The sequence below is a fragment of the Lepidochelys kempii genome, chromosome 7 (assembly GCF_965140265.1).
Source record: "Lepidochelys kempii isolate rLepKem1 chromosome 7, rLepKem1.hap2, whole genome shotgun sequence".
NCBI classification, from domain to species: domain Eukaryota; kingdom Metazoa; phylum Chordata; order Testudines; family Cheloniidae; genus Lepidochelys; species Lepidochelys kempii.
In genome coordinates this window covers 26969229-26991737 of record NC_133262.1, presented here as the reverse complement: position 1 = coordinate 26991737, position 22509 = coordinate 26969229, and the positions used below count along the sequence as shown (strand labels likewise).

Sequence of the window (22509 nt, the reverse complement as noted above, 5' to 3'; positions counted from 1 at the left end):
AGCATCTGTAGCGCAGATGTGAAACGAGCGGGTGTCTCTGTCATTTCGGGGTAGAAATGAACTTTATGGGGACAATGCGGGCGGTTATAAGAGCAGCAGTACACCCATGCAACCGAGGTTGATTTCGGTTCCTAGGCGCCCTGCCAGTGACACCCTCCCGAGCGTTTCTGCAGGAGGGAGATTAAGCGTCACCACTGCAAATCATTGACAAGTCAACTGGTTCATGGAGCCAAGAGCGCAGGCTCTTTATGGCCAGCAAAAGCAGCCAGTCCTCCGGCGCATAACGGGCCAGCCTCGCATGGGGGAGTGCGCACCTACAGGAGAACCACTGTGAGCAGAGGCAGGCCTTAGACGGCTCTTAGAGGAGAGCTCAGAAAGGAGCCACAATCAAAATCCTGCAGAGCCAGAAAAATCCCAATGAGTAAACATCTGGGGCAAGGTCAAGAAGGGAGTAGCCGCTCCCCCGTCCTGTAACAGCTCTCACTCCGCTGTGTCTCACGCAGGATGGCGCTGTCCCTTAGGTATGCTGGGTTTCAGGAATAAAAGAGAGGGAAGGTGTAAAAGGAAGTTTAGAGGGCTGGAAACATTTTCTTCTGGCTCAAAACCCTCTGGCCTGTACTCCGATTGTGCGGTTGGGGAGTGTTTACATGGGGATTATTACACTTTGCTGGTCGGACACTAGATCATTCACACACAGCCCGGAACGTTGTCGGAAGAGTGGAGTCTGGCGGGTTTCGTTAGGTGGAGTGGAACGAAGTGGGCCTCGCCTGGTGCGGGCGGCACCCGTTCGGGGAGTCATACAGCCCTTCTCCCGACAGGGGGCAGCCTCAGCCGCCAGAACCCCCGCCAGGACTGACGCCTGCTTCGGCGCGGAGCTCCATCGCTACCTCCAGGTTGTTTTGCCCACCCCCGTTTTTTTTTTTTTTTTTTTATTAACACTTTACTGGGACTCCCGTCTGAGAAGTAAGCCCGAGAAAGGGAGATGAGACACCTGCGATCAGTGAAGACACGGTCAGTCTCCGCTGCTGCAGCCACTTCAATATCACGGAGCTCACAAGTTGCTTTCAACAAACTCCTGGAAGTACCAACTATCGGCCCTAAAGTCTTACCCACCAGTTTTACTTTGTGAGGCGCTTTTGGGGAGGGAGGGAGAGAAGGGGGTAATGCACCAAAGGCTGAGCAGTAGGCTCTTCGGTCAGATGAAAATGGACTCGTACAGATTCAGCACAGCCCTGGAATCGCCTGTGATCCTGTTTTTTACACAGCGTGTCTGGAAAGTCTGTTCAGGCATCTGGTTTTATGGTAGCTTTTATGTGAGCACTGCCTTTGGTAAGTAGGCATCCAGAGAGCCATTCGGCGCTGGTGGGTTGTAAAATGCAGAAACGATTGCTGTATGCTGATTTGCTCCATGGTTTCAAAGCAAACGATTGACAAAAGCGATGCCACCCCTTTTCCCTCCAGTGGTTTTCAATAAAAAGGGGTACGTGTATTGCAAATTTGTAGGGTTCAAGTTTATAGAAAAAGCCACTTACTCTGACACCAATGTATATAGTTAATTCATGGAGAAAAAGGCAGAGGGTTTTTTTCTTAGATTTTTTTTAAAGTAGACTCCAATACTTTACACTAACAGAGTTGAATGAACTTAGAAAAGAGTCGTTTCTCAGAGAAACTGAACTTTCCCTGACCCTCCGAGTGTAACTAATTTAGCATGCAATTGACAATTAAAAACAAACAAACTAACTAACAGACTTTCCAATATGGAGTCCTTAGAGCATCAAAGGAGCACCGAAAAACCTCGTTTCTCCTTTGCAGACCCCAGCAGCAGAATCCTTTACAGATGCCAAGTGACAATCTCCAAAATGTAGAATAAAATTAAAAGGGGGAAGGGGGAAAAATAAGCCAGGTTCGAAACTGGCCTTGAGCCAGAGTTCCTTAAAGGTACAGGCCTCCATTACTGCCTGCTCTCGCTCCTCCATGGCTATTCTCCCCAGAAATGAAGTCCCGAAAGATGTCTTTAAAACTTCGGCTACTAGAGGTTGCAAGAAAGATGTACCGCGTTAGAGAGCTGAATTAAAACAAGTGTCTTAAACACTCTTCACTTACTTTAAAAGAAACCGGTTCATGATAGGCAGGGGGCAATTTGGCCGTAAGAAGTGGGGTATTTCAGACCCACAGATCTCCAGCAGGACTAGATGAGTGAAAAAGCTTAGAGTTTGGGAAGGGGGGGGGGGGGCAGGGGGTCGCCAAGGCTGTCCGTTGGGGGGGGGGGAAGGGGGAGAATCCCACACATCTCACTACCGAAATACATGTAAATTCTCCACCACCCCCGGACTCACACAAGCGAGCTCAGCGTCTTAACAAGTAGCCCCTCATCCCAGCCTAGGACTCACCTCCATTGCAGGGGGATTCACCGAGCGAGGGCAGCCAAGTAATCCAAGAGGGGACCGGGGGAGAAAGGGCGAGGAGGCGGCGAGAGTAAATCCGGGATCGCAGGAGCTATGCGGTATCCTCCAAAGCAGCGAGCGGCGGCGGCTGCCGCCAGGGGCCAGGAAGGGAGCGAGCCCGGAGAGGGGGAGCGCTGGGGCCCGGCGAGCTGACACCAGGCAGACGCAGACCTCTGTCCGGCGCGGGCGCTCCCAGTGCGGAGCAGGGCACCAGGGCAGGCTCCTTTCCAAGGTCCATCAGCACTGGCAGTAATTAGGGCTCTCCAGCGAAACACACGCGCGCGCGCGGCGGGCCCGTGGGCGTGATCGTGCGGAAACACTTGGGAAACAAACACAATCTTCACGGGCTACTGCAACGAAAGCGCCCTGGGCTACGATCCTTTCCACCAGCCCAGCCCAGGTGGTGCACCGCTGCCGCCGCCGGAGCGGGGCTCGCCGCTCCCTCCCTAGCAGCCCTCCGAGGAGCTCGCTGGCTGCCTCTCGGCCGGCGCGGCCCCCGCCGAAGCTCCGTGCGGGAGAGGGGCGTGAATGGAAGCGCAGGAATCCCCCCCCGCCGCCGCCGCCGCTCCCCTAGAGGCTGGGCGCCGCGCAGCTGGGTGTCCGGGGCTGCCGAGCCATCCGCGGGCTGCGTCCCTCCATTTTAAACCGAGGGGGAAGCCAGACTTGACTCTTCGGCGCAACTGGGGAGGGGGTGCGCGTCTTAGAGGGGGCGGCTTTTCCTGCAGCCCAGACGGGGGCTCGGGCAAGAGGAGCTGGGGGAAGGAGGAGGAGGAGGACGGGGTGGGGGGGGGGAGATCCCGGGCTCAGGGGCTGTAACTCTCCCAATCCATTGCAGGGCAAAGCCCCTCAGCGCCGGGCACCAGTTACACACAGGCGGGACCCGGAGCGGTGGCGGAGCGGCCGCGGCGTTTCCTTCCTGCGCCTCTCGGCTGGGTCCCCGCGCGCCGCAGACAGCCCGCTCCCCCCCCCCTCCCCTAGGTCTCTATCGCTCGCGGCTCTCCTCGTCGCCCTGCCTCTGAGCAGTGCACGGAAAAAGTTATACGGCCAACAGCGGCCGAGAAACTTCAGGAGGTGCGCATGCGCCTTGCGCCGACCTATGGCAAAGCAGAGGGGGTTTTAAAGCTGTACCGCAGAGAGGACCCCGGCGCAAACCTCTGCAATACAGAGATGCTCCACCCGCCCCCCCCCCCCCACTTCAAACTGTTCTCAGTCAGTTGCATCCTTCGTAGGAAGGAGACGCATTCCGATAGATTATGTGCCGCCTGCTGTAGCCAGAGCCTCCTTCATCAGTGCAGGCGAGCGACGCGGAAACTCCCATTAGACCCGCTTCCCCTAGGCTCGCTCTGGGGGGACCAGGTCTGGGATTAAAACCTGTCTACGTGCCCGCCCCATAAAGGGGAACCCACGAGACGTGATTATATGTGATATTAGAGACACAAATACACGAACCCTACCTTGTGTAGTGTAACTTTACAGCTAATCCACCGTGTGCCCATTCTCTCCATACACAAATACATACGCTGTGCATCACGCGAGAAAGCTTTGCGCGTGCGTACAAATACATATGATTCGTGTTTGTTGATGAAGGTCTCATTTGACAAGTGGATTTCTTGCGTGCCCAAGGTTGTGGATGTGCTTCCCCGGACGCTTGACAAATGCTGGGTTACTAAGCAGGCTTGATCATTTGATTTCCCCTCTTCTCCAGTGTTTATTTCCGCTGTAAATTTGGCAGGTTGTTGTCAAAACTGTTTAAGTTAAATAACGCAGGACCTAATGAAAGCCAAAGTCGAGGACGGTTTCCTGAAACCTTTGTACTTCACAATGGTTTCTCCACACCAATCCTCCACCAAAGATTTTATTGTGTTTCTCGCATCTCACATGCCCCCAAGTGCAGGAAGTAGCAGCATTCCCTGAACCATTTCTTAATTCCCTATTATTTCCCTTTTATTCCTCTATAACTGGAGGGCCACTGGGGAGGGGTGTGTGTGTGTGTGTGTGTGTGTGTCACATTATCAAAGCAGCTCTGGGAAATCCAAACAGTGCTGAGAAAGCAGCCCCAGTATCAGTAAATGCATTCACTCTTTCCAAGTCATTCCAGTGCAAATAAAATCCCTTCGGGAGTGCAACAGGGGAAACACAACACATCTCAGCTGGTCTGATTCCACTACTGCGGTACACACTCTTTCAGGGCCAGGCAGCCTCTCTCTCACACACACACACGTAAGTACAACTTTCCTTTGCTCTTTGACAACAGAATTTTCTTAGCACAGTTGAACAGCCTAAACAGTGCAAACCACGCTCATTAAGACAAAAATGTAGTGACTCTTCTGGGGGCAACTGTTTGTGCCCGGTCACAGTGTAAAATCGCTTTTTTAAAAAACATTCCTTTCCTTCTCAGTTATTAACCATTTCTGTAAACAGCCCTTCAGTTTGTCCAATCATTTCAAAACCTATTTGGCTCGTGTTGAGTTGTTTCTGCTGACAGCAGACATTCTATAGGATCAAAGTCGTTTGTAAAGCCCGTTTATTTCATACTTACGTTGGAAGATAGTGGCAAGGGAAAAGGGAAGATTTGTTTTGTAAACTTGCTGAATCTCCCTGTTCAACTTTTAGAACCCCAAAACGAGATTGCAAGTACTAGAGGCTGCAATGAAAAATTCAGGATGCTGTCAGACACATAACCACGGATGGATGTGTAATGTACGGAAGAACTGTACCAAAGCTCGTTCTGAGAGATGAAAGTTTATGGAGAGGCCTTATTTGCACATGCCACTCATTGAATGATCAAACGAACACCGTGTAAAACAGGACTGTAAAAAAGCACAGATCCTTTATTCCGATAGATTTAGGTTTAAGGGACAATAAAGTACTTCAGATTACTGCTAACTGCCTTGAATCTTATCTAAGCACCTGAAACAGAGAGCGGTCTGTTATCAACACAATTTATTGTTCTTGTTAGCTGTTCCTGTTATTTAGCAAACCTCTCCTTGGTTTTAGGCAGATCTTCAAAACCTTCAGTGGGTGTGTAATCAGTTATTTGTGATAATCAATATCTAACAGAAAAGTGAGGAGTCCAAAGAATGTATCTATTCTCATCAGGCACAACAGAACAGTCACTCCTCGCTTTTAGCAATAGCAAAGGACTAAACCTCACCAAACGAAGTAAAAAAAGGAGGACCTGTGGTACCTTAGAGACTAACCAATTTATTTGCTCAAATAAATGTATTAGTCTCTAAGGTGCCACAAGTCCTCCTTTTCTTTTCGCGAATACAGACTAACACGGCTGCTACTCTGAAACCTCACCAAATGAAGTAAAAGAGCCAAGTCCCCAGCTGGGGACAGGCCATTAAGAATGCTCGCCCACGTCTGCACAGTACGCAATGTGCTGGCCCTCCGCTCCCGAAGCAATGCAATGGCAGCTTTTTTATAAAAAAAAAAAATCAAACTTTTGTTGAGGTGTTTTCCTCTCTCTTTCAAACACAAACACACACACACCACTACAGGCAGAGTACCCCTGTAACACGCTGGTTTTATACTATTGAATGAAAATACTTCGTATGTAGTCCATTGTAAATAAATCACTCTTCACAACTTGAGATTTGGTTCCTTCACCAGAAACTGCTATCGAATTTATACATTACATGGATCACCAAACTTCCAATTCCAGGCGGGGGAGGAAATAATGGGGGTTTGTTCGTTCCTTTTAGGAAGACCAACCTTAAGTTTTATGCCTAGTAAATAATATTTTATTGCCTTTGATTTACTGGGGCATTTCTATTATCCCCCTCCAGGACTCTGCAAACTGCTTGGGTTAAAGGTCATTTGCCAAATCACTAGAATTAGTGAAGAATAGCAGAAACCTGTAAAAGGGGGAGGGGACGCGCAGTCAAACAAGCAGGATCACCTGAAATAAACTAATAAAGAGCCCCAAGCTCTCCCGTTTGGATGGCAGAGGGCTGTTTATCGTCGTGTAATTGAATAATGTTATCGGGCAGAGGAACACGCCGAGCGCTGGACGATCAATAGAGAAAGGCGAGCAGGCGGACGTATTTTAGCAGCAGTTTGGCAATAACCAAAGCAAACGCTGAATCGTTTCGTTGCTGGAATTCTTGGGGGGGGCAAAGTCATATTTCTGAACAGGGAATTGGTAAATCTCAGGCAAGTTTTCAAGTCATGGGGCATAGGAGTGGAAATAAGAGGCAGCAAGCCAAACAGCCTGCAAGTCTTTAAGAATTTTAATTTCTTCTCGCTATTTAAAACAGCTGGGCGAGGCAAAGGGGCGGGAGAGAGAAGTATCAACAACATTATAGCCTCTCATGCTTCCCCAGCTTTTGTTTTCCAGTTTTTGAGCAACAGAGATCTCAAGTTACTAGAGCCTTCATTCCTGTATGTCTTCCAGCTAATAATTAAAGTGTTTTCATCAGAAATCATGCTAATTATAATTTATATTAAGAGGAAAATCTATGGCTAAATATCCCAAATAGGCAAGTCGGGACACAGCAGTTATTGACTGATTTTTTCAGTGCTTTAGTTCTTTTTAGTGCTGTTATAGAGCCTGTAATATGATTAAATATTTTTAACATGGAAAACACATTATTTCTTATCTTACAGATACACTTACATAGTTAACTGCACAGTGTAATTCATGTTAGCAGAATACTGGATACATTTTGTGTGTTCATTTCAACATGAAACTCCATATGATTTATATTCTGACACCTTGGCTGGTGGCCATACAAAAAGCAAGATCCATTCAGAGGTTGATAGAGATATTTCTCCTCCATCTACAAACTGTTTGGGGGAACAGGCAGCTGTTTCCTAGAAGAGAAGGCAAGATTTTCTAAATTACTCACCTTGAATATATTAATGCATATTGAATGTTATTTTAACTTGTGTGTATGTGTAATCACACACGCCTAATCCTGCAAATACTTGTATATGCCCTTAACTTTTATTTGTCCTGCATAGTCCCAGGAGCATATGTGTTTGCAGGATCAGGGCCATAACTGGTAGTGGGAATGGCCATGTGATAAAAAAGCATTTATCATGTTACTTTGATCTCTTCACCTGTACTCTCACAGAGGAGGCAGTGTGGCCTAGAAGATAAATCACTGAACTGCAATTCAGGAGAGGCCTGGGTTCTAGTCCTAGCTTTGCCACTGACCTTAGGCAAGTCAATTTCCCACTCTGCCTCAGTTTCCCCATCTGCAAAATGGAGATAATGATACTGACCTCCTTTGAAAAGAGTTTTGAGATCTACTGATGAAAGGTGTGATAAAATAGCTTCACCTGCACTCTGCTCACTAATTCATCTGCCCAGGGACTATTTCTAACATTTCAAACTCCTAAGCACTTTCAAATAGCTGCAATTAAAAAAAAAAAGCAAATAAACAAAACCTCTCCAGGAATATTTCCGTCCCATACCCCTAAATGTGGAATTTTTCTCCTCTACCAATCATCCATCTCTACCCCACCCCCTAATAAAACTGCAAACTTGCCCTGAGGTAGAGAGGTTAGAATGTGTTGCCAACTCGCATGATTTTATCTCAAGTTTTGCAATAATTGGAGTTGGTCCTAAAGTCCCAGCTGCTGTTCAAGAAATTGCATGAGAAGTTCAGCTTTCATTTTTTTTTTAAAATAACTTTCTAGTCCTCACAATTGCAGAGCGAACTTTGAAAAGGAAAAGCAAATGCATCCAAAAACTTCAGAAACTAGAAGGCAAGGGAAGAGAATCCAACAGATAAGACAATGTAATATATTTTAAAGTCAATCTCCTGATTTTTAAGCCAATCTCATGAATTTTTTTGGTCAGGAAGGGGACTTGATTCATGATTTTTGAACATCTAGGGTTGGTAATATTGGATACAGAAGGGGAAATATTGAGTCCTGGTTTAGAGACACATTTCATTCTTATTTATATCTATTATTGTAATAAGGTCATGCAACTACTTAGTTTTGGTCTATGCACATATTAATGGACCTGTTAAATGTATAACAATTTAAAAAAATTGTGTGTGTGTGTGTGTGTGTTAACTCCTTGTATTGGGTCCCTCTGAGCTGTATAGACAGAATGCACAGAACCTGATCAGCAGGGGTGGAGATGAACCACTGAACTGCAGTGAGTGCCGATCAGTGAAAAGGTGTGCACAAGTGGCTTAAAACTCAATTTTTATTCCACAGGGGAAGGAACACAAGCCAGAATAGGGAAGGGACAAGTTAAAGAATATTTAGATAAATTAGATGTATTCCAGTCAGCAGGGCCTGATGAAATTCATCCTAGGATACTTAAGGAACTATCAAAAAGAAAAGGAGGACTTGTGGCACCTTAGAGACTAACAAATTTATTTGAGCATAAGCTTTCGTGGGCTACAGCTCACTTCATCGGATGCAATCTCAGAACCATTAGCAATTATCTTCCTGAACTCATGGAGGATGAGTGAACTCATGGAGGATGAGTCACAGACAACTGGAAAAGGACAAACATAGTATCTATCTTTAAAAAGAGGAAACAAAGACAACCTGGGGAATTATACTCAGACCACACAGCCTAACTTCAATACCGGGAAAGATACCGGAACACATTATTAAGCAATCAATTGGTAAGCACTTGGAGGATAATAAGGTTATCAGGAATAACCAACATGGATTTGCCAAGAACAAATCATGCCAAACCAACCTAATTTCCTTCTTTGACAGGGTTACTGGCCTAGTGGATAGGGGGAAGCAGTAGATGTGAGATATCTTAATTTTAGTAATGCTTTTGATACAATCGCACGTGACATTCTCATAAGCAAACTAGGGAAATGTGGTCTAGATGGAATTACTATAATGGGGTGGTGGTGGTGCATAACTGGCTGAAAGACCACACCCAAAGAGTAATTATCAATAGTTTGTGGTCAAACTGGGTCCCACAGGAGTCAGTCTTGGGTCCAGTACTCTTTAATATTTTTATTAATGATTTGGATAATGGAGTAGAGAGTATGCTTATAAAATATGCAGATGACACCAAGCTACGAGGGGTTGCAAGCAGTTGTGGGACAGGATTAGAATTCAAAACAACCTTGACAAATAGGAGAATTGGTCTGAATTCAACAAGATGAAATTCAGTGACAACAAATACAAAGCAAAGTACTGTATTTACAAAGGAAAAAATCAAATGCATAAATAGAAAATGGGGAATAACTGGCTAGGTGGTAGCACTGCTGAAAAGGATCTGGCGGCTACAGTGGATCACAAATTGAATATGAGCCAACAATGGGATGCAGTTGTGAAAAAGCTACTATAACTCTGGGGTGGTATTAACAGGACTATCAGAGATAAGAACTAGGAGATAACTGTCACACTCTACTCTGCACTGGTGTGGCTTCAACTGGAGTATTGTGTCTAGTTCTGGGTACCACACTGTCGGAAGGATGTGGACAAACTGGGGAGAGGCCAGAAGAGCAACAAAAATGATAAAGGTTTAGAAACACTGACCTATGAGAGAGACTAAAAAACTGGTCATGTTTAGTCTTGAGAAAAGAAAAACTGAGAGGGGAGTCTGATAAGTGTCTTCCATTATGCTAAGAACTGTTATAAAGAGGATGGTGATCAATTGTTCTTTATTTCTACTGAAGGTAGGGCAAGAAGGAATGGGCTTAATTCGCAGCAAGTGAGATTTAGGTTAAATATTAGGAAAAACTTTTTTACTGTAAGAATAGTTAAGCTCTGGAACAGGTTTCCAAGGGAGGTTGTGGAACCCCTGTCATTGGAGGTTTTTAAGAACAGATTAGACAAATACCATTCAGGGATGGATAGGAATACTAGGGCCTGCCTCAGTGCAGGGGGCTAGACTAGATGATCTCTTGAATTCCCTTCCAACAGTCCGTTTCTCTGACTGTTACAGCTGTCTGCAGGACTGCTCTCCCTGTGCTTCATCAGAGCAGCCTGATGGTTTCTCTAACTTATGCTAGGGGAGAAAAAATGCAGCTGAGGATTGGAAGGGTGTGATGCTGTCTCACCCATGCCCTCTTTATTCCATCGGTGCTTTCTTTTCACAGTTATAGCATCAGAAAGGAGAGGGGCAGAGTGGGAGCCCCTGTGCTACTTGTATGCCATCGGAGGATCAGCCTTACACAGGGGGGATCTCTCTGTCAGTGCTTTATAAACTGGCTGCCCCAACTCAGAGATTCTGACCCATGTTTGGAAGTGTGATATTAGATTGCAAGCTCTTTGGAGCAGGGACTATCATTTTGTTCTGTGTTTGTATCCACCTAGAACAATGGGGTCCTGGTTATTGGCTAGGGCTCCTATGCAATACAATAATACAAATAATAATAGTATGAAAAATATTTTTCCTTCCAGGGCTGCTCTGCTATAAGATCTGCTTCACAGTGCTGTTAACACAATGGGAGGTTACCGCTAATCTATGAAAAATATTTATGTAAGCAGTGTCAGGATGAGCTCCACCCTGACATCTGGTGGTGAGGTGTGGCAAGTTGTGGAAAAGAACTTCAGGGGCCGATCTCATTTGCATAGGCACACCCACCATGCCTAGAATGAGACCATAGCTGCCCAAATGGTCACTTTGGCTGCTGTGGGATCCCCAGTGTCTCTGTTATTGGGGCAGAAAGAATAAATTGTTATTACCCTGATTATGGGAACTGTGCTTGGAACTGTATGTGGCCTTTTGTTATGATGGAGGGATTCACCATCAACTAAGTAGCACTCGCTAGGCAAGGGTCATGGGTTCCAAAACTGTGTGACTAGAGAGAGGCTGGGGACAAGTATTAATACTTGGTGGCATGAGCCCCTTGGTGAGGGCCTTACATGCTAATTGCACTTCCTCCTCTCTCCACTGTGGAATATCAGAGCTAATTTTGATTTCATTAGAAGTCTAGTTGTAGGCTGCTGAGCTCATTTTGGGCTGACAGTGCACCAGCACTGGGGCTCCCCGACTACAAGCTGAATTCACCTAAGAGCTGAAATCACTGAGTGTTGTGTTAAGTAGTGGGGGAGCCTGAAGATATATTGTGGAGCAGTTTGCGGGACGGCTGGAGTGCCTTGCGGACCGGCTGGTGAAGCAGTTCGACGCGGAGCAGTTTGTGGATGGCAGGAGCTGCTTGTGGGCCGTGGAGCTGAGTGAAGGAGTTCGTGGGGCAGCTGGCAGAGCAGAGAGCAGCTGAGCGAAGGAGTTCGTGGGGCGGAGCGGAGCGCTGCTATGGAGCTATGGGGCGGTCAGCTTCAGATCATGTAAGGTGCCTCTTACCCTGTCCCATTTCCACCCAGGTTGGGAGGTAAAGCTCCGCAGGTAAACTTTCGAACTCTGGGGCTGCCCTGACCAGGGACAGAGACTTTTGGGGCATTGGACTTTTGGGACTTTGGGTGATTTGGGGTTGCTGGACTCAAGAACCAAAGGGAAAAGGGCATGCCCCAATTTGCTTGGGGTGGGTTTTTTTTTTTTTTGCTCATGGGTTGTGTTATGAATCCTGTTGGTGGTGTTTCCCCAACATAATGCCACATTGTTTCTCTCTGTTATTAAAAGGCTTTTGCTACACTCAGACTATGTGCTTGCGAGAGGGGAAGTATTGCCTCTTGGAGGCGCCCAGCGGGGGTGGTATATATTTGTCCCAGGTCACTGGGTGGGGGCTCGAGCCGGTTTGCATTGTGTTGTTCGAATGGATCCCCTAGATATTGAACCCGGCCCTTGTTGCTGCCAACTCTGACGGGCAGAAGGGTTACATTTATCATATGGTATTTCACATCATGCTATCTGATTGGCTGGCCAAAAGGTGCAGCAGAAGCCCATTGGCTTCCACACACCTGAGAGGAAGGCATTTAAGCCCTTTCCTCCTAGCTGTGCATTATTGCACACCAAGAACAGCACTGTATGAGTTATTGCTGGATAGTTACTGCAAAGCAGGGCATCGACACACTCTATATCAAACTATTAAAAGAAGCAAATTCTGACTGCACTACAGATATAACTTTATTTGATACCCCCATTCACATCCCAGTTAAGAACAGTGCTAAGGAGACATGATTTCACCAAAACTCTTCACAGCCTGCCTTGAAATGGGAATGAGGCAGATGAACTGGAAGGGTGGACTCAACATCAGCAGAGAGCAGTTTAACCATCTCAGGGGTTCGCGGACAATATTGTGTTGATCACTGAAAATACTATCAAACTATAGAAAATGCTGCGAGAACTCAACACAAAAAGCAGCCAAGTCGGACTGAAATTAACTGCTCCAAAATTAAATTTCTGTGATCTGATACCGTACCAAAAGCCCAAATAACAGTCAAGGGAGAATAAATAGAAGAAGTCAAGCAATATGTCTATTTGGGCCGAGAAATTAACCTGCACCACGATCAGGAAGGTGAACTCTCACGAAGAAAGAAAGCATATTGGTGTGCATTCAATTCTATCAAGGATGTCCTCCAAGGAAAAATCAACAAGGCAACATGCACCAGCTTCTTCAACTCAACAGTACTGCCAGCAATGTTGTACGGCAGCGAAACATGGGGACTAACAAAGACAGAGGAGCAGCAACTGTCTGTCACGGAGAGGACGATGGAAAGAAGAATTCTGGACATTTCAATCCGCGACTGAGTCCCCAGTGAAGTGATCAGACAGCAGAGTGGAATGCAGGACGTCATTGCTGAGAGCAGGCATAGTAAAATGCTATGGGCTGGGCATATAGCGAGGCTCACTGACAATTGATGGACTACAGCTGTCGCCAAGTGGTACCCATGGGAACTGAAATGATGACTCGGTCGACCTCCAAAGAGATGGGAAGATTTTATAGCGACAAGACAAGGCCACATATGGAGAAGGAAGACCAGGTTATGAGAAGAATGGAAGATGTGTTGTGGATCAGCGCAATCTATATGAGGGCTGAAGGACCGATCGATCAAGGTGTCCAAGTTACTGGAGGAGTTTAGTTAACAAAGTTGCAGTCTAGTTAAAGCATGTGCCTTGCATCTTGCGTGTCTTCCTGCATGTCTGGGACAATTCCAGGTCACCTTGTGAGCACCATTGTCAGACTGAAAATTTCTCTTGATACTCCCAGATGGGGCTTGGTAACAAACTGGGTGAGGGCTGTTGGGGTAAGGCAACTGTCTAGTCAGCCACCCTGGTGTATACTAGATATCAAAGTCCAGTTCCTGTGTGCATGAGGGAGGAAAACCACCACACTGGGTTCTGGTGGGTTGCTATTGTAATCTCAGATCTACTGAGGTTAGGCCTCCATTCTCCACTATACTCTAAAGCAATCCTTCTCATTCGTGAAGTAGCTTCTTTCTGTAACAGTGACAGGCACTCACCTCTACCCAATGTGCTCCTTCAGACTACTGTTGTAACCATCCACTGTTATCTATCATTATTACAATCTTTCTTCCAGCTGAGCATTCTTCGGTAGCAACCCTTAGTTCAAAACCTAGTAGCCACAGTGTACCACTGTCAGCAAAACAGCCCAGCAAAGTAACAGCTACAATCACAGATACGCACCTGTCTGATGATAATTGCTCTGTTGTAGTTAATTATAACTGTCTTTATTGTGGGTTGCCAATTTAGCAACATTCATTCACTTAACCAGCTCTCCCTCGAGCTAGTTATTGTGATCCTCACACAGCACTTCCTTTCTGAACTCCAAGGGGTCATATGGTAGCATGTCCAGATTACATTACGATTGCCAATATTACCTATGGGGTGAAATCTTAGCCTTGATAGAGTCAGTAGCAAAACTCTCCTTGACTTAAATGGGCCCAGGATTTCACCCATAATGAACATCAATTTTTTTTCTAATGGGCTACTTTTATAAATGAATTAAGATACTGTTGAATGGTGACACCTAATGTGTTATCTAGTTTTGAAGGCAACTGTTGCTTTCTTGAGTTGACCTGAGGAGGACAAAGAGAGAGAGGAGGAAAATAGGGAAAGGTGAATAGCAAAGGTTGCGTTATCTATTATCTCACAATCCTGCTGCTCTACAAAAACTTCACAATCCCATCTGTAAATAGTAAGATGTTCACAGGGTGGGAGAAGGAGGAGGAATAATAGAGAGGGAGAACAGAAGAGTAGGTGGAGAAGGAGTTCGGTCTCCTTCAACCTGTCTATTTTTCCCATGTGCAGAGAGCCTATAAAATAGTGTGATGCAAAGGTTTTACTGACACAAGTTTGGGATGGTTGTGTTACTCATAAACAGCCAAGCCATGAGTGAGTTCTCCATGCAATCCCAAAGGAATGCTGGTAGAGCCTTTATCCCATACTACACAGTCAAGTCTCAAGGAAATTACCACCAAGTGTTAAAATATTTTATTTGCCTATTCTTTGTATCCTTCCTCTTGCTTAGACAGGTGCCTTGTCTACTGTAAGTCCCACTGTATAGGCCTCAATGGATGAGAAAAGATTAGAACAAATACATTTTAAAACCTCTACAAATTACTTAACATAGCTTTTCTATACATAAAATCGTCACCAACGCAATGTCTGATACTTCAGTACCTTCCACTGCTGTGGACAGCTGGGACTCTCCCCTTTGAAATACTAGACCTTAAACTTGTCTTTGATGCAGGACTGAATATTGTCAGTCTTGCACCGGATACCAGAGTAGTTTTGGGGGAAGGGAGGAATTCCACTTTTAAAATATAATTTGAACATTGACTTGTGTATTATTTTGTCATGACCTTGTGAGTGTATAATCATTGTTGGAACTCTGCGCGGGAGGGGGAGAATGATGTTGACTTCACAGATTAGGGTGCACAGAGCTGAATATGGCCCATGATCTCTCTAAATGATCATATATTTGGCTTTTGGATAAGAAATCACCTATTCATAAATGAATCATCTAAAAGATGCTGTCCAATCTAAGATTGCTTAAGCTTTACTCAGTTGAATTAATGAAGCATGTAACAATCATTTTCACATACTGTACTACTTTAAAAAATATATTTACGTTTAAAATTCTTTGCTGCATTTGTCTGGATGGGATTTTTAAAACCAATCCAAAGTGAAATCAGATTTTTCAAAATATTTGTTTTAAAAAAAATCAAACTTCCTATAAATGTGGTATTCATTTTAACTAGATCTCCTGTATTTAATCATAAATGTTAACATTGTCTTTGTCATGTAATTGCACCAATTGTACTATGAATCTGCTCTGAAAAAAAGCAAATGTTCCTTGCATCTTAATTCTTGTGGTGCAAATAGGATATGCATAATATCAAATATCTCTCTTCAACCATCATCTTTTTTGTAACATATGGGTTACGTAAGATGCTTTCAAATGCTTTGGTTATGCAGAGAGGAAGAAAGTTACCAAAACATAAAGATCAGATTTTTAAAATTGAGAGACTTCCTAGTCTACACATGGTTGAACTGCATAAATTGGCTATCATACATCAAGGCATCATGCATGATTGGTTTCATCTGTTTTACCCAAATTGAATAATTATTTACCTTATTTTCAGTCTCTAGTTCAACATCTTTGCCTTTAAATAAACTATATTCTTATCAGAATGGGATAAAATGTCAAGATCTGACAAGTTTTTTAAAAAATGCCTTTTTAGTACAGTATATTTAGGCTCGGCAGAATTTGATGTTTTTAATCATTTGACACATCATCAAAGCTTATTTTAAGCATTTATTTATTTTTATCGCTTAACATTTTCACAGTTGCACAAAATTATGGGGTGGTCAGACAATTATTTAATGACAGTAGAAGCTGAGATTCAAAAAGTTAATGCTTTATAATTAAGGCTGCTTGTCTGTCATGGACAGATTCCATGACTTTCTGTGACCCCCGTGACTTCTGCAGCCAGTGCAGCAGGCTCAGGGGCTGCCTGAGCTGTGCAGCCCCTGGACCAGCAGCAGTTTGGGTGTGGGAGGGAGCTAAGGGATGGGGCAGAGTGTTGGGGTGCAGGGCAGTGCTTACTGGGGGCGGGAGAGCTCCCTGGCTCCCACTGGCATGTCCCTGCAGCTCCTAGGCAGAGGGGCCAGGGGGCTCCGCACATAGCCTGCATCTGTAAGTGCTGCCCCCACAGATCCCATTGGCTGTGGTTCTCGGCAAATGGGAGCTGTGGAACCAGTGCTTGTGGCGGGAGCAGCACGTGGACCACCCCGGCCACCCATCCTCCTAGGAGCTTCAGGGACATGCTGCCAGCCCTACCAACCCTCCCCACAGCACCAGTGCGGGTCCTGGGCTGCACACCGCCACCTCTCTCCCCACTGCCAGCATGGGTTCCAAGCCACACACTGCCGCCTGCCTCCCCCCAGCATCAGCAGGGGTCCCAGGCTGCCTCTACCCAGCACCAGCACCCGCGGCCCTCCCAGCCCAAATTTTATTTAGGGGGAGATAGTAAAAGTTATGAACAGGTCATGGGCCATGAAGTTTTGTTTGCTGCCCTGACCTGTCCATGACTTTTACTAAAAATAGCCCTATTTATAATCATCAAAACATAAATTATCAACATCACATATCAAAATAAACAAAGTAAATATCCTTAAATCAAACTCTAATACATTTTCAAATGGCATTTTTCTAACTTTGCTTATCTGTAAATTTCAATTATCATTGGAAATAGTTTTCATCAGTTTGTGTGTGTGTGTACAGTGAAATCCATGTTTATCAACATTTACTGATAAAAATCGAATCCTTCCAAGCCCAGGAATATTTTTATACAATTTCTCATTAGTAATATGAGTTTAATAAATATGCAAGGCCAAATGTGTCACAATTAGTATTTTTAAAAAGTAGAGAGCTGAGAGGGAAAAGTAATCTTCATACCCAAATGATTAGAAAACTGAACCCTTTGAAGAATTGGTACTTCAGAATCACCTCTTTTCAAATTCCATGATACACTTGGTAGCTGGAACCCTAATAATTAGGACCTAATGATTCTGTCAGGAACATTGAACAGGGTTCCATATTAGGGTCCAGTCATAGAATATCAGGGTTGGAAGGGACCTCAGGAGGTCATCTAGTCCAACCTCCTGCTCAAAGCAGGACCAATCCCCAATTTTTGGCCCAGACCCCTAAATGGCCCCCTCAAGGATAGAACTCACAACCCTAGGTTTAGTAAGCCAATGCTCAGACCACTGAGAGATCCCTCCCCTTCAAGGTACTGAGCATCCTCAACTCCCATTGCATTCAGTGGAAGTAGTGTATGTTCACTAACCACTTCACAGGGTAGGGCTTCTGTAGATCTGTGTTGAAAGGTGTGTTTAATTACAAAATCAGTCTTAACTTAGGTACCTCCTGGAGCCAGCTGTCCTATGCTGCAATAGACAGCTCTTCTAAGGAGCAATACAGAGGAGCCTAAAGGAGCAAAAGATCTTCATGGTTCTTCTGGAGAAAGTTTGTAAAGAATGGATATGGCATCTTCAAGTGAGGGAATTTTAAGTGAGAATTGGAAAATGGGTAGAAAGTTATGAAAGGACAAAAAATATCATTTCTTTATGCCCAAATGGCTACATGCTGACTAGGACCATGGCTATATAATGCAACATATTTTCAACTGGATCTTTCCATGTGAGGTACATGGTCCGAACAAATGTAGACAAGGATTATCATGAAAGTTATCAGTATCATCATGGGCACTCTTGTAATCCTACACAAATTACAGTGGGGTTTTAGGCTCCAATCCTGCAAACATGTATATATGTGAGTAATTTTACCCATACGAGTAGTCCAATTGGGCCATTATTATGTAGCCACAAAAATATGCTCCTTAGGGGCCAAATTCTCAGACCCATACTCATTTGAGAAGCACCTTAATTTTATGAATAGTGCCATTGATTTCAGTAGGATTACCCATGGAGTTAAGATGCCACTCTCAGAATCTGCCCTTAAAATTAACATAATTTATTTGAAGGACACAGACCAGAATAACACCTCTTACAATCAACTGAACAGTAAGCTAAATAATTTTAGCATACTAAACTGTTTCAGAATAGGATAACATATGTTAGAGCTAGTTACAATTTTTCAACAGCACAGTTTTCTGTCAGAAAATGTTTTCAAATCAAAATGGGAATCAACAGGAACACGATTTGACTAAATTTTTGACAGAAATTTCAAAACAATTTGAAATCACAATAGAGAATCAATTTTCTTGTTTGTGTTGACTTTCTTGTTTTGTTCTGATTGTTTTGTTTCAACTTTTATTTTATTTAACTTTTCCCTATATAACAATACTGTAATATTTAACATTTTAAAATATATTATAATGTTTTGACATTATCAAAACAATATTTAATAAGGTTGCTTTGATTTTCCTGACCTGAAATATTTCAAAATTTCTGCTTTTCCTATGGGTTTGTGATGGGAAAAAATCTGAAATATTGGACTTTTCCACAGGACAGAAATTCCATTTTCAGACTAGCTCTTTAAGTATATTTTAGTTCCAGATGGAGGAAAGACAATAATGAATCTCAATTAATTCCACCATGAATCAGTGTTACCAATCTTTGAAGAATGATCAAGAGTTCCTTCTCAATATTCAAGACCTTAGAAGAAACTTCCACTAAAGTCCTCTTTGTCACTTTGTTTTTCTAAGCAAGAACACATTTTTATTTTTTTTAATCATATGAGCTGGTCGGGTCTTTTCCTGTATTTTTCAAGCCCTAATGTTTTATTAACCAAACTCGTTGCTTTAGACTTGAGCTCATGTTCTCTGAGGAAGTACAAGTGGTAATTATGCAAGTCTTTCCTTCCCTGTCATAGGCAACATTCACCAGGAAGATTTACAACCTTTACCTTTCAGATATGGGGACTAGTTGTTTAACTAGAGTAAGAATAATTCTGACAATGTAAATACTATCAGAATTGGAACAGTTCCTCCAGGAACTAGTCATTTGGAAGGACCTGGGACTTTATTCTTGTATTGTTGGGGGTTTTTTTGTTTGTTTGTTTTGGGGTTTTTTTTGGTATAACACATTGGTTCTACTGTGATTCCTGAGACAGGAATTATTTGTATTTTGTTTAGTTTCAGAAGCCAGATAGACACTTTATATGTGATTTGTTTTACCTAACTGCATTTGTAAGAATCAAGATAACTTTCAGTCTGAATGATACCTATTCAGACCTAAGAAATACTATAAAATAACCCTGGACAAATTCTTATAATTTGGAGAGATTTTAATAGGAGATTATATTCTTTCACAGCAATGGAGTACTGATCTCCAAAAATGCAATCATGAAACCTATAAACAGACATTCTGTAAATTAACTTCCATATGAAGCCATAATGTGGTGATTTCATTTTCTAGCTAAAGAGTTCAACATATGGGATACTCAGTCTGTCTCAATTCCATATGGGCCAAATTCTGACTCATGTGGGGGAAATGGTATTGCCCCCCATTCCTTTAAACAAATATGAGCCAAAAGCAGTAGCAGGGTCTGAACCAAAGCATGTTGAAGTCAGAGAGAGTCTTTCTATTGACAACAGTGTGCTCTGGATTTGGCCCCTAATGCATATGCTTATTCTGATTGACAACAGTCCTTTGCACAACTCCTGGCTTCACATATTCTATTTGAGCCAAAAGTAGGGCTAAAACATGGGAGCGGTGTGTGCGGAGGCTATGCAAAAGGCTTGGTTCAGACAGGTATTGTTTATACAGGTATAATACTTCTAATAACCAGGTCCCTCTGTGCCATGCATCAACTTTGTCACTTTTCAGTGGGGTCATAATAAGGACCTTTTTTCATACCAGGTACAGATTTGTTCAGTGCTTTTATGGCCTATGATTGTGCTTACACCTAGACAGAATTTGGCCACCTATGTTAAAAACTACACAAATGCCCCTCATAAAAAAATAAAATTAAATGTAAACTCTATAAACAAACTGCATATGGAGAGCCAAATCTTTAGACGTCAGCACCTAAGTTAAAGCTAGTGCCTCCTCCTTCATGTGCTTGCACCATCAATTTGGTGTCTGGAATGGAAAAACACCTAAGTACCCATAGCAAGTATTTCAGTGGACAAGTGAAGAATTAATCTCAGAGTATTTTTCTACAACCTCACTCTTTTATTGTGTGTGTGTATTGACCCAAACGAGTGGTATCGTTTATAAAAAATAGAAATATTAAAAAAGACAAAATAACAAAAAGCAAACACATGTCCCATGTAAAATAGGTGATGACAGTATGATGTGCGATATTTTTATTACCACATATTTGGCAAGACTTGGATAACTCACATTTAGCCAAAATATATATAAATAAAAATTTGCTAGTACTCCACACGATCACATATTCGGTATGTATATTTCCTCTCATCATATATAAAGCAGACATTCCTTACCTTACCTGCATTCTGGTTAATCATAGATCAGCAGTAATGTCCCTCAGGTTGTACAGCCTTTTAAAAACTGGACAGGTAATCGTGAACTGTCATGTATCATCACTTCACTGCCTTCTGGAGCCATCTAGTTTCTCTTCACTGCCTTCCACAGCCCTCTTAGCTGGCTGGTACATCTGAAGTTTGCTGGCTGCTCTTCACTGAGCTCTGGGATGGAGAACCCAGAGCAGTTTACAGCTGCCAGAACATCTGGAGTCCACTGGCTTCTCTTGGGTAGGGACCCAGAGCACAGTCTTAACAGCTGTGCAGCTGGCTCCCCCCTTCATCTGAAATTGTGTTTATCCAAAGGTTTCAGACTTTGCCAGAGACCTTTGGATACATGGGTTATACTGTGCATGTATGTATGCTCTTCTATATTGCAAAACCTAGTGTTCATTTCAATCATTATATACATTGACATTAGGCTGCATTTATAGATGTCACTAACTCTCCCTCATACAAGTGACAATCTTGTGCTGCAGTAGCTAATGTAGGCCAAAGAGGAAAGGCAGAGAGAGTATAAAAACAAACAAACAAAACAAGTCCTGATTCTACAATTGGATCCATGTGGGTGGACATCTGTGGCTGGAGCTTCATTGTAGCATCAGGGCCTATTTGGAATAAACAAAATACATAGTGGTGGGGCAGGCTACATCTAGTGGAGGTAGGGGTTTGCCCATTGTTTGAGAAGCCCTGCAAAACTCACTCATTGCTCTGCTACATGTGTAAAATAAGGTCACTCCAAGCTGCTTGCAGTAAAATGCAGACAGTACCCTACATCATCAAATATCCTTTCTTATCTCTGGGCAGCGTTCTGCCCTGGGATCTGTGCAGAGTCCCAGCTAATTTCAATGGGAGCTGCACATGTGCTTTAGAGGGTAGAATTGGCTTTATTTCCCATGGATCAGTAATTAAAAGTTTTACTTTTTGGAGTAGAGAGGTGACCCCAAAATCTGAAACTAATGGAAACAAATTCATATAATTACAAAGCCTCCTGTTTCATACTTCCTGATAGGTCTTAATGCCAGCCAGGATGTACTTTACGTAGATTACCAGATTTCTTTCAGGGCCAAATCCTGCTCTCAGAGCATAGCACAAGCAACCAGATATGAACTGGAACTTCTACAGTCGATCAGTTGGCTTCCCCCAGGCTACAGAGTAGCATTGAGCCCCTCTGTCCTATTACTCATCCTCAGAGCTGCAGCACTTCTCCATCTTTGAGCCACTGGGCAGAAACACAGATCTGTCACCTCCTTCTGCACAGCCAAGCCATAAATCACCTGATTCTGCTGTGCCCAAGATGGGAAAGAGGCAGGACCTGCCCCTAAAAACAAGTAGTGATCTACTATGAAAAGCAGAATTAAGAATGAGCATTGATATGTTGCTGGCTGAATTCTAATGCACCATATGTGTTGTCCGAATAACGAGCCAAGCAATCATGAATGATTACAGTTGGTCCAGAAAGAAGATGTTATGAGCAATCAATGCTCAATTTATAGTGTTCCAACTCCAATCCAGATAGCATAAGTAAAATACATAATAAATATAAATAAATGCATTTAGATGTAGTTAATAGTGCAACTTAATATCCCATGTAAGTACAATATTATATAGCCTTATATTGCTCTTACCGTGAGGAGTAATTTATAGGTAAAGAAACAGAGCTTAAAACTAAGAGACTGTGTTTTTAAATAATCTACCTGAAAAGCATACTTACTTACCTTTTCTTCTCCTGCTATGCGTGCAC

General features: G+C 43.6%; 1 protein-coding gene across 3 annotated transcripts in view; it reads right to left on the bottom strand.

The window, feature by feature from the left end:
- Positions 1–22504, bottom strand: part of WNT5A (Wnt family member 5A) — a 36168-nt gene extending 13664 nt beyond the window's left edge. Inside the window, exon 1 of one of the 3 annotated variants that reach the window (XM_073351523.1) lies at positions 22484–22504. Coding sequence is in view for 2 of the 3 variants with exons in the window: in XM_073351520.1 (XP_073207621.1) it covers positions 3899–3961 (63 nt within the window). In the remaining variant the exon portion in view is untranslated. Of the gene's footprint in view, positions 1–2390; positions 3434–3898; positions 3968–22483 lie in introns of those variants that run through there. The other 2 variants (XM_073351520.1, XM_073351521.1) reach the window with 2 other exon arrangements.
- Between the last annotated feature and the right edge of the window lie 5 nt (positions 22505–22509).